This window comes from Myxocyprinus asiaticus, chromosome 32 (genome assembly GCF_019703515.2).
Source record: "Myxocyprinus asiaticus isolate MX2 ecotype Aquarium Trade chromosome 32, UBuf_Myxa_2, whole genome shotgun sequence".
Lineage (NCBI taxonomy): Eukaryota > Metazoa > Chordata > Actinopteri > Cypriniformes > Catostomidae > Myxocyprinus > Myxocyprinus asiaticus.
In genome coordinates, this window is record NC_059375.1 from 33,784,323 (window position 1) to 33,800,000 (window position 15,678).

Here is a 15,678-nt window from a genome sequence, read left to right on the forward strand (position 1 = left end):
ACGGCATACAATAGCTTTGTGTGAGGAGGAGAGTAGAATTTAAATTATTAATCGCTGTTAATCTTTTCCTGATGCACACCGTAACAGCACTGTCATATCTCATTCAAACATATACATCGCAATATACGGCAGTCGCAAATGGTCATGAGACACTTGAAAAACAACGAGCATGCGACATAACTGCCGTAAAACCGGTGGTCGTAATGCTTCTTGAGGCAGCAGTTTTTTAATTTTGAAAACGAAACCAACCAATGCAGGTTGGCGGGTACGGCGGGCGCAACACCGTTATGTCAGATGGAGATTGTCGAATAAAAGGCTTGGGTCTGTTCTTCACAGAAAGCAATCTGAAGATTTGGATTATAGCTAACAAATTTATGGATTAATTTTATTATTGTTTTATGGTGCAATTTTGTGTTTTGGCATATTCTGAACTCCTTTTGTGTCCCGTGGCAAACAAAAATAAAATTAAATGCTTAATAAATGATTAATCGATTACAGAGTTTTATTCATTTTAACAATTGAAAGTGTAGTCTTGGTTAAAGTGATATAATTCTTTAAAACATTGTATAGGGCAGCAGAAATCACACAGAACTGACTGAAACCGTTAAAATATCATATTATAATGTCAACTGCATTAAATCTGATGGCATTTAACTAATCTCACTGATTATAAATTAAATGTAATTAACTGATTAATTCTATGAATTCAATATTAATCATTTCATACAGTACACGTAAACATTTGTACGTTTCTATAGGTGTTAATACATAAAATTATGAGGTTTAGATGCTCTCAGTATTGTATGTTTCAGTGTCTATGCAAACGTAAGAGAATGTACGTTTACTAGAACCAAATTTTACATAAGAATACATACGAATTCTCATGAGATCTCCTTGCTTGAACAGCCCTACAGGGCAACATTGGGTGCAAACCAATGCTGTGAGTTTGGGGTGGGGAATACCTGATGGTGGGGAGTGTTTGAGAGACCTGTCTGAAAACTGTCATCACTGTTTTGCAATTCCAGTTGCGGAAGCTAGTGCCACAGAAATTGCACAGTCCACCTTTAAATGGGTTTTGTAAATTTGTCAAAAAACAGAAATGAAGAAATATGTCCACGAAGGAAGTCTGTTATCGCAGGTGGATCCCCAGGGGCAAACATTTTGTTATTTGCACTTTGATTTTCTCACTTCTGTTGTCTTGACTCAAGGCAGAAAGAGAAGCCTGCAGCAGAATGATCCAATTATCTCACTCTACTAGGAAAGAAATAATCAAAAGACAATAAGCATGATAAATATTGCTTTATACTGTGTGAGTGGGCATTATTTGGAAACTCGCAGCCTGTCCTGCTTATTATTTAAATACATCATGACTGTCGAATCCTAGGCAAGGACAACTTTCACGCTTCTCTCTGAAATCGTAATTTAAGCAGAAACAGTGATCAGACTTCAGAGTGGATTACACGAGGAGCCGAATCTGAAATATTTGTGGGGTGCACTCAATAAAGCAGTACATACTCAGTGGGTGATTATGTGGCCCGTTTGATCTGGGTTTGGAGTTGAGGCAAAGTTGAAGAGATTGGAAGTAGACAGAGAAGTGTTTCATGCTGTCGTCTCGCATGTTTCCACAATCTTAATCTTGAAAAGCACAGCTTACTTTGCACTGTTGACGTATTTCCTACTGAAACATGACGTTGGGGTGGGACTTGTTGAGGGGCTCATGTCATTTGTTAAAATAGCCAATAAGCGCAGTCATAAAGACACACACACACACACATTCCTCTGTCCATCGTGCTGCTGTTAGAGAGTGAAACTGTATAGAAACTGAGCGATCTCAACCTAGTTCGGCTGCTTTTCCACTGACTTGAGATCCGAACAATGATCAGTCAAACCCTGTGAAAAACAAAAACAGCGCATCGCGGACTTCACTAATGATGAGGCAGAAGCTGTTGTGCAGGTCATGAAAATGAATCAGAAACAAGCAAATAGAACATTACAACATGTCAATGTTTTGAATTACACTAAATAGAAAGAGCAAAAAAAAAACGTACTCTTGATGTACATCCCAAGAAACCTCTGAAAAACCACTGCATTAAATATAAATTCCAGTCACTTTCAACGCTTAACTCCTGCGAGTTCATTCCAATCTGAAGTGATAGTCCCTATGCCCTGTTCCCTTCAAAGACAATTACTCTCCACTCTGAGGGCTTCAGGGGGCTGAAAGGTTATAACGGTCAGTCACAACTCACTTCTACAGTGATCATTATTGGAAATTCTGTTTGGAAAGACCCCACAACATGGATTGTGCTCTCTTTGAAGTGCCCTGCGAAGGAACCATCAGCACTGGTGAGAACACAGCCATGTTCGGTGAGCAGATTAAAGAGGGTGGGTGCCATTTCATTCTAGAACGCATTTGATTGGACAAAATTTCTTTAGTACGTTTGACGTCATGATTTGAATGCGTCTTTCTAGCCGGAAGAGCGAGACTGCAGAATTTAAATGCTTATAACTTCTGAAAATTAATTAGTACATTGGCATATAGATGACCCTAAAGCTAATACATATGGATTAAAAGCAGCAAGACTTTCAGTTTGATTTCACAGGGTCTTTAAAGAGCTGATAAGAGGGATAGTAGGGTCAGGGTTAATCAAGTTTGAATGAGAGATGTGCAACAGAGGCTCCTCTCTTTATCTCTCATTTAGTTATAATTAACCTCTCTGCATTGACTTCAATATAAGGGTGAAACCCAACTTACTACTACGCAATTAACTTGTTTGAAAAGTATATGAAAAAGAATATAAGCTTAAAACAAGAAAAATATTTGCAAATGGGTAAGAAAAATAAAAGATGCAAAAGTCTGTTCAAGTAAACATGTTTTGAAGGAAGTAAAGCCTTTGAACAGATTAGTCTGATGGATGACAACACAGAGGAACATCATATTAAAATGTGATACATTTTGACAACCTGCTCAGAATTTCCCATTGTTGAATGACTTATTGAGGTCACAAACTTCATAAAGCAACAAAGTAATTTAAAACAACACACCACCGACCCCAGTGGGGTGCATTCGTGTGCAATATTTCAAGATTATTCAGGGCTCAACAATAAGGATTTTTCAGATTTCAGAATTTTACGTTCCCTGCCAACATTTTTACTGGTCTTACCATGAGCAATGATTCATTACATTTTTTTAGCAACATATTTTTAGAAGTTTCAGAAAAACGTATTTTTCATTGAACACAGTTTTGTTTAAAAAATTTAAAAAAAAAACTGCAATAAATTATTTTTTCTATTTATTTTTTTTATTTGCACTAATAGCTTGAAATTTTACAGCTAATTAGGGTCATATTTAGGGAAGCTCAGGGAAAAGAAAGGCACAAAAATTAGATAAATTTCCCAGAAATTAAAAAAAAAAAAATGCCTTTGTAATGAATTGTTCTGTTTTTTTATTTGTAAGATCTGATATAGTTCTTAATATTTTATTATAGCCCTAGTTATACATATTATGGCACAAAACATTAATTTAATTTAATTGTTTATTAATTCTTAGGGTAAGAGGTAATAAATTCTTGATCTTGAGAATTTGTATTAATGAATAGATTGAAGTATTTGACATAAACAGATTACATTAGATTTAGAGCTGAGTTTGTTTTAAATGATTAGAAAAAATGATGGCCTCATAAAGGTAATAAATGCCCCTGAAAATAAAATCCAGTGGGCAAATATTGCCCTTTAATTTAAAAGTTAATTTCTGACACTGGCTAGAATGTAAACTAATGAAAAACTTCATGAGTACTTTTGCTGAAAAATTATGGCATATGGTGCTAAACATTATTTATTTTGTTTATAATTTTCAACCCATTCCAACTGATGTCTCCAAGACTATCACAAGTTTAGCAATTTTATCAAAACCTCATTAATGCTATCCTGCTAGATAATGACATATTTACATGAAAACACATGTAGACAATCAACAAATATAAGATCACTGGAATGTACAAACTTAAAAACATCCTTATTGTTGAGCCCGGTTGTTTATTTTTTTATGTACTGGTTTGCCTCCACACCTTTAAAAAAAAAAAAAATACAAATACTTTGGTCTTTACACATTGTTGGTCGTTTTCTGTTATAGATCATTTAGGGGCTCAACAAATCATCATCTTATCTGTGGTTGTCAATCAACAAGCTTGTTTTGAAAGTGGAATTGCTCCCCTGTAATACAACCAGGGTTCCAATAATCCCGCAAGAACCTGTCAGGGCTGCCACCATCCGCGCCAAGTAGGAGTGAAAGACACAGGCCACTGGCCTCTCTGCCCTCTGTTGCCCGCCTCTTTTGGAGAGAATTCTAGAACATTATCCCTGACAGTGAAGTCCGTGTGAAAACAAATGTGAATTTTGACGACGAGGTGGTGGTATTATGATTAGTTTTCCATTCCACATGCTTTCACTGGCTCTATGATCGTTCGGAGTGATTCTCATTCTGTCATTCGCTTCCCACTCTTTTCCCTTTAGCTATTGGGTGGTAATGAGATTTGTCCAATGCTTCGTAGTTTTTTGTTGAGAGTTGCGCACTTCAGATGGATTTTATAAATGAGTTACTTTAGCATTTCATTAGCATTTTGTGGTTTCTTTGTTATTTAACCTCCTGAGACCCGAGCGTGACTGCTGTTTCCTTTTTTGATTTGTAACTAGTAGCACCTTATAAACATACAAAAAAATAAATAAATCTAGAGCAAATAGTTTTCCTAAAAATTTATGGCAACAAATGTTGACAGCAGGACTAAGTTGTGAAATTTTAAATAATACATAAATAATACCAAGCTATAGAATTCAGATTTTTTTAATCAAATTGTTTGTTTCCAGGAGTGTTGGTTATTCATGTTTTTGAGACGTTACAGACATTACATCAGAAATTAGCATAATTAATTCTGATTCAAAGTAATGGCCTGCATCATCCAATCACTGCCAACCATGTTAAAAAAAATGATACATTATAAATTCTGAACCTATGTTCTGATTAGCATTGTACCTTGTCTGCCAAACCCGTTGAGTGGTCTAAACATCATCTGTGGCCTGAAACTGAACTTTTGGTTGGATTTTAGGAGTGAATGCACTTAGCTGCATAGTGAAGAATGCTACTTATTTAGTGAATAACATAACCTCCAGTGTGCTGTCTGTCTGCCTGCACTTGTCTCAGAACAGTTTGAAATGCACCTTATTTTCATCCTAACTCCGTATAAATCCTCTGAAAGCAACATTTTTCAGCTTTTGGATGAAGCCATTGATTCTTATTGTGAGAATGCAAAGTACACAGTACTACGCTAAAGTACACATTAGTGTGCATTGTGTTTAGCAGCGTGGCGTTTCGCGATATATCACTAAAATTTTAAAAATGGCATATTGGATGAAACTAGAGACTCATAAGGTTTCAATGTACAAACTTAATTAGGTTTCTTACCAGATGTTGAGCGTTTCACCCAAAGACTAACTTCGCTGTGATCAGCGCCATGTTATTTTGTCACATGACTCCGTGCGTCAAAACTTTAACCCTTTACTGACAGCCCAAAGTGAAATGAGATAAATTAATTTAAATTATGCGTTCCGTATAGCGAAGCCAAAATCCAACATCCACGCAGGGTCGCACGAGGTTAAAGGAATAGTTCACCCAAAAAGGACAATTCAGTCCTTATTTACTCGCCCACATGTCATTCCTAACTTGTATGCTTTTATTTTTTCTGTGTAACACAAAAGAAGAAGTTTTGAACAATCTTTACATACAGTAGCGCTTTGTCATTCAAGAAGAGTGTCAAGCACTAAAACTGACAAAATAACACCATTAAAGCACCATAAATGTAGTCCATATGATTCATGCACTAAATCCAATATCTTTGTGTGAGCAGACAGAAATGTAGTCGTTGTTCACTCATCTTTCCTTTCGCATCAGCCCTCAAAATAAAAAGACATCATTAAATGTCACTTGACAATGTCAATGACAGGTGGATTTGGGTTAATGGGTTAAACTGCGGCCTGTTCGTGACACAAAGGTATCGTATGGCTTGAGAACACTTGGAATATACAGAAGAACAAGTCGTATTGACTACTTTTATGGTGGTTTTATTTTTTTATGGAGCTTGACAGAAGTGGTCACTATAAACTGTCGTTAAATATAAAAGAGCTGTTTAGGTCGGTGCAATTACGTAGATCAACACACTTTTGTGATCTCACTATTAAACAGAGGCACGCTTGTAAACAAACATACAGACAGAGAAGTTTTCAAGTCAAACACTTGTACAAACATTTCTCAAAACTACAATAACAAGGACGCAGGCAGACAGACAGTGCCATCCACACAGTAGTGTTATGAGCTCAGCTCTAAATATACAGCACAGAGGCTCCACGGCCCCCAGCAGCTGTGAGCAGCCTGAGAAGACATGAGCTTTAAAAGGAAGAGAATGCATTGTGACCCTGAGAGAGATGCAGCTGCCTGGCTTATCACTCTACCCTTGTGACAGATAAGGTTAAATGCTGAAAGTGCGTCCCTGCCGCCAGCCTGCAAATGCTGAAAAGCACAATGTCCTGGCCCCGCAATAAATCATGCTAGGGGCCAAATCTCAGCTATACCAGTCATTCAATTTGCTTGACTGGTGATTTTCTAGAACCTGCTGTTGTGTCTAGTCCTGAATACTCTTGCCATGACTCTTGGATGTCACAGAGCATCATTTAGAAATTTTGTTTAGCAGGGCCTGTATGGAAAGATCTTAAACTGCTCCATGGCGGGAAGAAAATGAGCCTTAGCACAATAATAATATCGACTCTGTCTGTTAGAATTTACACTGCATGACTAAGCTACTGTATGATATCTTTTTCTTAGAGTTTTGAGGAATGTCATCAACCAATGATGCATAGAATAGCCATGGTGCTTGACAGTATTGTTGAACACACACCCTTATACTGCACCATGATAATAAAGCTACTTACAGGGGAGTTTTCTCCTAAAAATTTGAATGAGAAAATATTATCTTCTATACATCCACCATTAAAAAACAAACCAAAAAAAAAAAACAGATATTATCAAATTAGATAAAAAAAGGGGCCGTTCAGGCCGAACGCATTCTTGCGCTAAAAACATCTTAGTCGACAAATCTAACCGAACACAGGTGTCTCGAGATACTTTTTTAAAAGTTGAACTTCTTTTAACTTGACAAGGTGTCGAAAGAATGTGGTGCTCTGGTATGAGACGCCGAAAAAACAGCTGAAAGTATCACAATGGTCAAAAACGTCTGTCTAGCAATTTAAAAACAGCGCAGGGAAACGCAAAACATGTTTGTTGTAAACAGCCCTAAACCAATCATCTGTCCAAACTAATACTGTCCAGTGACACCAGTAGATTTCACCTTTTATTGTATTATTGACGTTATTGTTTTTAAAGCAATGCCATTTTTTTTTTTTTATGCATAAACTTGTAAAGACTTTGTGACATGGTTTTAATAAATTGGATGTTAAAGGTGCGCTTAATGATTGTTTTTCCTCATTAAAAAGGTTTTACTCCCAAAGACATGAATAGTAATTTTGAAACATACTAAATGTATAAAATCATGACCACTCACATGAGATGAAGACTACAGTCTTATCAGTAACCTCATAAAAGCTGTTTTATTCTACATGGAGAGGGTCCACTCATGGGGGCTGCCATGTTAGAATCACATGACCAGCCCAATACTACTCACTCAATCTAACTGCCCTGTAATTGGACACTGTCTTACTTATGGGTTACATTTACATTTCTGCATTTGGCAGACGCTTTTATCCATACAGTGCACTTATTACAGGGACAGTCCCCCTGGAGCAACCTGGAGTTAAGTGCCTTGCTCAAGGACAACAGACACTTCTGATTACCAGTTATGTGCTTTAGCCCACTATGCCACCACCACTCAGATGGTGGGTTAAAATAATCATGGCTGATTGTGAAGTGAATTTCTACAACTACAATTTGTAACTGAAAAGTATTGTGCTTGAACCATGCTGCATCCAGTGTCCAAGATGATGTTGATGTTAAAAAAAAAAAAAAAAGTATTCACCTTTTAATATAAACATACAAAAATATGATTACTGGTTGCTTGTTGATAGTGTGATGTAATAGTTTGTTATATGCCTTTAACACAGAAACCATGTTCAAATTAAATGGAATATGACTTTACATGTGACTTAAAAAATCAGAATGCAGAGAGGGTACTTTGCCTGTTTACTTTAGAAATCCACCATCCACCTCTGGTGTACAATGCCTGTGAACTATCTTGTATAACTTGCACCTATTTCAAATCATGTTGGCTGTTAACTATTATGGGTATTTATGTTTATGTGACTTTTTGACCCCTTTGTTAAAGGTTACATTTGTTATATGTGACTTGTGTTAGGGCAGGCATAGGGTGGAGGACTGTTGAGGCTTCCCCATAACAAATGGTACATTCCAAAACCACACTTTGTCTCTTGATGTTCCCCTTTCAATAAAAGGGGGATTACACATTCCACACATTCTGCCAGGCTTTACAAAGTCCCTTTGATTGAATTATACAATTATGTTACCATGCATAGTTTACGTTCAAGCACTGACAAAGCTTCCATATGGGACAATCACTAGCAGAGGGGATGATGGTCTGCTTTTGTGTTTAACCTTGAGGTTAAACACAAAACGAGTCAGAATGCTGGCCTTTTCTGCTGTGATTTTGAAGGTTCTCTTTCAACTAGAGTCAAACTAAGTTTGATGAAATAGTTAAAGGGGTATTTCACCAAAATATGAAAATTCTGACATAATTTACCCACCCTCATGTTCCAAACCTGTTTGACTTTCTTCTGTGAAACATAAGAGGAGAAGTAGCTAAAGGCTGAAACATACTCTATGCAAGTATGTGAACGCAAATTTGAGCACTTGACCACCACATAGCCAATGCGCGGTCCAGTTGAACATGCTTAACGTGGGTTCTTGAGTTACCGTGGCAGGAACAAACCTCCATACTCAAGGGGGTGATAGAGTTACATTAAAATGTCTGTGCCATTAAACTGTATGTGTTATTATTCAGGTAAGTGGCTATAAATATATTGACCTTAACTTGTTCAGCAATGTTCTCTTCAAACTGTTGCTCTTCCATGACAGTTGAGCTGAAAGAGAAAACACTGTAGAAGCAGACAGTTCACACTAAGCTTGCTCTAGGGTCCCTTGTAGCAACATTGAGAATGCAGCGCATAGTTGCGTTAAGTTATGAATTGTTTGTGCACAATGACAGAAATCCATCATGCCCAGTTGATACTGTTTTCATATTGGCAAGAACATTGAGCCATTACAAATGTGTGAAATGCAGATGTCTTCCACTGAAAGAACTATTCTTTTCACAACCTTTTTGATGTCTCTTCACAGTTTAATTTTGTGGGAAGAATCCTGGGACCCCGTGGCCTGACAGCCAAACAACTGGAAGCAGAGACAGGCTGCAAGATTATGGTGCGAGGCAAAGGCTCAATGAGAGACAAGAAGAAGGTGAGCTTTTCTTTTCTTTCTGTCCCTTTTTGTTCCTTTCCCCTTTTGATTTTTGTGTTTATTCTTTCAATTTCTTTTTTCTTATCTTTGCTTTTCCATCCCTTTTTTTCTTTTATTGCTTTCTTTTTCTTTTTCTTTTTTATTAATTCTGTACATTTTCTTTTTCCCTTTCTTTTTTTCCTTTTTCATTCCCTTGACTTTCTTTTTAAATGTTTTTCCTTTCTTTCTTTCTTTCTTTCTTTCTTTCTTTCTTTCTTTCTTTCAACAATTTATGGGTTTCTCTTTCTCTTTCTTGGACAGAAGGGCTTGTAGACTTTTTATTTTAGCTGCAGGGTTTTCAGTGAAGAAGACTATATACCACCTTTGTGCCAATGCATAACTAATAGATGCTAAATGGAAGGAGACAAAATCTTGGCAATTCCATTTTAATGGAATTCCTGATGGAGTCTGCATGGCCTTCTCCACTGTAGAGCAGAGGCAGATGTGAAACGATTGCTATTAGAGAAAGGAGAATGCTCTTCTCTTTTTCAAACTCCGAGAGGGCTCTTTCACGTCCTTGCAGTGTCTGGCTTAATGTTTGTTTAATGTCATATAGTCTGCTTTTAAACTTAGTGAAGAGACACTAGCAACTCTTGAAAATAATCTACAGTCTTTGGTTTGAGTCTGCAGGCCTGTTTCACACTCCCACACACAAGTCTGAAGTAGTGATCTCTCTTCCACAGACACAGACTGTCTAATTTCATAAAAGAAATCACTCAAAAACCATCACTTGTTTCATTTTATCAGTCTGAGACTTTCCCAGTGCTGTGTTTATTCCTCACTGAACAGCTTCCACTGGCTGCACAAGCATACAAATGAAATATTAAGAGCATAAAAAAAATAAAAAATAAAAAATATTGGATTACAGGCATTGATGAGATTTTTCACTCTGCAATGCTAATTCAGACTGATGGGGAATTAATGGAATACAATGGGCATGGTGCTTCAATGGGCTTGGTGCCATTTTCTCACTGTATTACACAATCCTCATTTATCGCACCAGCCAACCACAGAGATGCTTATAGAGGCTGTTTCATTGGTCAGGATAGGAACACAGACTGGTGGCTCAGCATTCTTAGCCAGACGAGGTGTTTAGGAAGCGTCAACAGACAAATCAAAATGGAAGTTTAAACTTCAGCTGTTTCCACAACTTTGACATAATTGTTTTCAGGCAGCAGCCACAAGGGTTCTGCTTTTAAAAGGACACTTGTCATAATAGCTTGTCAAAATTAAATTCACCAAGTGTTTTTGAATATAGATTTTGAAACCATCAAAACTTGTATTGCTTTATAAACAATTGATGTACTTCAGAAACTTCTGACAGCAGAGCAAAAGTAGGTTTCTTCATAAATCCTGTGAAAAATGTAGCAAAGCAAGCCAGAGAGAAAAATAAGAATGTTACAGCCACGAACAAACAAGCCAGAAGTAAAATGGAGATGCCATTTGCATATCTCTCTCTTTCTCTTTCTCTTTCTCTCTCTCTCTCTCTCTCTCTCTCTCTCTCTCTCTCTTTCCTGAATTAGATTAACTGCCAAATTCTCTGTGATAAACACATGGTAGGGTTAGGGCCTATGAAAGACCAATCCTCTTTACAAAAACTGCCATGTTTATGATGGCACGTAAAGAAATTGCCTGTTTAGAGACTGTACACCGTAATTCGGATTATGTGAAAAGTTTGCATATTTGTTGGTTGGGAATGAATTAAGCCCCGTTTACACAGTCATCGATTTTGTCGCTGGATTCAACAGGAGACCATTAATTTTCAATGAGAGCTGGCGACTTCCGGTGACACGAGCGTCAGTGACCGATGGCGACAGGATGTGGGTGTATCAAGAGGCGCGACAAAGTCGAGAAAAGTTTAACTTTATGCAAATGCAGAGCGATATCACGCAGCGACTACCTGTAACCACATACATGGAAATAATAAAACAATGATGCTTGGAAAACCATTTCAGAAATTTATGCCATTCTGAGTGTTATTGATACATAAAAACATCTTTCATAGCTGCAATTTACAATACATTTAGCAGCAAGTAAACTAATTTCTTATCAAATTGGATCATGTACCAGAAATTATCAGCATTGTGAGTGAGTTTCATTCATACATTAATAGGTTGTTCATTTTGTCAATGATATGATGCACTGAGCACAGCTGCAGTTTATATAAAAACACTCTCCCCTGCAGAATGTTAGATGCAAAACAAATGATTCCTAGTCAAATAAGAATTATATCTTAGTTTTACCAGCAGCAAATCTCATCTGTGATCATATTTTCTAAAGCAATGGCCATTTGTGCAGCCGACTAATAACGTTAGAGTGACAGCAGTAGGAACGCCCTCTAGTGACACGGAGTACAGAGACTAGCAACATCTTTAGCAGCAAAATCGCTGACGGTGTGAAAGGGGCTTTAGAGTTTTTGAGTTTGGGGGAAGTGTACCACCTACATTATTATATTTTTGCAGTGGGGGAGCTCCCATCCACCTCCTTATTTTATGAAATTCAAATATAATTTATAAAAAAATACAAATAAAAACAAAACATGTTAAATGTCTATTGCCACATGAACAACATGTCAGTTATTATAATGATTTAAGTTTCACAAACCTTAAATACAAGAGAGATAGGCAGATCTTAATAGAGCATAACAGTCTGGTTCCGGAAGTAAAAAGTTTATTTGTTTCCTCCATACGTGTGTAGATTTTTAACAATAAGTTTTAAACATTTAAAGACAGACCTACCGCGAAATCAGAGATTTATCGATGGTATATGCTTCTGTTGAAGCCATCAGTCCACGTTATTCCATCTTCATTTAAAAAAGAATTCTGGTGAAGAACTACACTTCCCATGATCCTGAGGTGGAAATCCACCAATCAGAGAATCACGGCAAACACGGTCGGTCTCCCTACACTCTCAAACTACTTGTATATTTGCAAATATTTGATTATTTAGCAATCAAATCAAAACATATTGTTTCTATACCTATAATCAACTTTAAATCAATAGTTTTATATTTTTCCATCATTTTTAATTAGATTACATAATTTGCAATGCTTCATGAGATTGTTGTTCATTCCCTCATTAAAGATGTTAAATACATCATATTTTACCTTGTGTGTTTTTGTCCACTTTTCAAATACTTTTTTTGCTTCAAATCAAAGTTTGTGATGTTGTGATTCACCTCGGAGCTGATTGGTTTGATTCATGGAATAGAGCTCTTCAATGAAGTATTTTAAGAAATCCCTATGGAAAAAATAAGTGGGAAAAATATTTCCGGAACCAAGACAGCTATGACAGTGGGCGGGCAGAGTTGCGCTCTATTCTGTAACCACTCTGCCAGCTTTCATTCAGTGTAGGATTCGTAATACTGATTCAGAGCGATAACTTGTGAGTTTGTGAGTCTTTCTTAGTGATTTATTAAAAGAACTGACTTATAAAAGTAATTTGTCTGTGAATCAGACTGGTCACACTGTATGTTTGTTTTTGAGCCCAGCCAGCGAAGATAACGCAATAAAAAGTTAAGTTGTCTTGGCATTATTTCGCAATACACAGTCTTTTTATTTCATTATATTCAATTCTGACTGCGAGTTCACAATTTATTTTTGCCGTGACACTGTAGCTGAATTGCGTTGCAGGAGTCCTTACGAGAAAGCTTGTAATCATTTAGAATTGATGTGAACTCTCTGTAATTAATAGCTTGCTTTGGATATGCCTTTTTTTTTTTTTCTCCACAATTTGGAATGCCCAATCCCCAATGCATCCTAAGTCCTTGTGGTGGCATAGTGACTCCGGGTGGCGGAGGAAGAATCTCAGTTGCCTCCGCATCTGAGACCGTCAATCCGCGCATCTTATCACGTGGCTTGTTGAGCGCATTACCGCGGAGACATAGCACGTGTGGAGATGTCACGCTATTTTCCGCGGCATCCACGCACAACTCACCACACTCCCCACTGAGAGCAAGAACCACACATAATAGTGACCATGAGGAGGTTACCCCATGTTACCCCATGTCTACCCTCTCTAGCAACCGGACCAATTTGGTTACTTAGGAAACCTGGCTGGAGTCACTCATCACACCCTGGATTCGAACTCGTGACTCCAGGAGTGGTTGTCAGCGTCAATACTTGTGGATATGCCTTTTTAATGTTCACTCATTATGTATCGCTTTTATAGTTAGGTGCATCGTGCAAGCAGCTTTGTTGCAGTTTATTGTGTTGTGCACAAAAATGCATACCCATCAAAAGTAGGCCAAAGAAAGAAGACTTCTATGCATTGTGCTGTAGCTTTGATTTCTACTCTCTATAAAAGTCACAGTTATTATTAGCATGTTACCAGCTGTGTGCAAGTCTGTACACTTATTGGATGCATATATTTGATCATCTAATTACTTTCTTCTGAGGAGGTGGCAGCCACTTATTAGCAAATACACCGCCACCTACTGTGATCTGAGACTTGCGTCCCCCGGTCAAGGATGTGACTAGGGTGTCTATGTCTTTGTTTCACTTGTTCAAACTTTACCTTTGAGACCCAGGCTATCTGTGAGATTGTTTGAAGCAGGCAGCGGCGAGCGAGTTCACAGTAATTGATTGTTCTGTGGGGCTGAGTTCTGTGTCATAAACATAAGCCCCGCTGTGATGAAAAAAACAAACTGGAGACAATGCATTCAATAAGACTCAGTGCTTGGGCTTGAGCCACCTGTTTCTATGGTGACCGTCACTGCTGTTGAAGGTCAGAACCCTGAGATAAACCGACAGTCATTTGACTCCAAGCTTACTGTTGCTATGACAAGCAGTCTTGTCTGTGTTTGTTGATATTTTAGGCCCATGTGTAGCAGCACACTTGAAATAAGAGTTTGGAAAAGTTTCCATGGAAACTGGGTACTGGACAATCACAGGAAGTGGTCTGCACTCTCATATGCTATTGATTCCAAGTCTTAAAAATGGTCCAATACATTTGAATAAAGTCTTGTTAGGGATGTGGCCATGCAGGTAGTCCACATGCTCAGACATGTTGATCGATGGCGCTTATGCGGGCAGCCCAAGTAATTTTTCAATCTTTTCAATCTTTGTTTCTTGAGTCTCCTCTCTGACTGTCCCTGCCTGGTAGGGATGTCATGATACCAAAATTTCAGTAGTTTACTTGTAGTACCATTACCAGTGAAATTTCACAATTCTCAGTACCAATTTTGATACAACAGAAAAAATTAACGTGCTATTAATCTTACTACTTGCTTTTAAAAGTTAAATATTAACTAGAGCGGTCAGAATTAATGCGTTAGCACATGAGATTAATTTAAAAAGCTTAAAGTATACATTTTTCTTAATCGCGATTAACGCATTTACCATTAATACAGCATATGTGTCCACCCGGAGTCATTACACTGACGTACTTGCCACAAACAGACCCACAACAGCACCAGAGCCCTTCTACCAAGAAGAGCCTACAAGCTTAGCATAAAACAGCATAACGCAGTGGTCCCATAGATATTCTATGGGCAGTATTGTCGTAACACGCTAGTTGACTGTTTACGCTCTCTCCTGTGATAGAGCCACAGAGGTTGTTATCTCAATAAATAAAAGAATCTCTGACAGCACTTCCCTGTCAGTGATCAAAGATGGAGAAAGGAGCTCTTAATAATCCCAGATGGGACTTGTGATAGAAATCAAGTATTTTTGAGCCTATGTAAGGTGTATTTTCATTACCACAGAAGCACACCAAATCTTAACTATCACCAAAATGCAGAATGAGATGTTTTTGTCTGCAAGCGCTTTTCATGGTGAGTTCTAATCGGCGCTCTGACACGAATCATGAATGCAGCTTCACGATTGCTGTAGAAAAGCGGATAGCCACAGTGTACCAGCTGATTAATATTGCGGAGGATGAGAGTTTAAAAGATTTAATGCCCATTGCAATGAATATGCAAGCTATGTGGGGACTAGTTATTTCAAGTCAAACTCCCACTTAGATTTTGGGAAATGTTTGTTACTTGAATTGGTGATTATTTTAGTGCATTTCTAACATAATATTGTGGAAGGCTTTGTTTGTAAAATGTTAATAAAGCATTATATTGCTACATATTGTTTTGTTTTCTTTCCTAAGAAGGAAATAAATGAATT

The 15,678-nt window shown here is 37.5% G+C and overlaps 1 protein-coding gene across 6 annotated transcripts in view; it reads left to right on the forward strand.

The window, feature by feature from the left end:
- qki2 (QKI, KH domain containing, RNA binding 2) overlaps positions 1-15,678 on the forward strand; it is a 54,265-nt gene that overhangs the window by 18,671 nt on the left and 19,916 nt on the right. For all 6 annotated transcript variants that reach the window (XR_007894284.1, XR_007894283.1, XM_051667205.1 and 3 more), the window contains exon 3: positions 9,410-9,526. Coding sequence is in view for 4 of the 6 variants with exons in the window: in XM_051667205.1 (XP_051523165.1) it covers positions 9,410-9,526 (117 nt within the window). In the remaining 2 variants the exon portion in view is untranslated. The remainder of the gene's footprint in view (positions 1-9,409; positions 9,527-15,678) is intronic.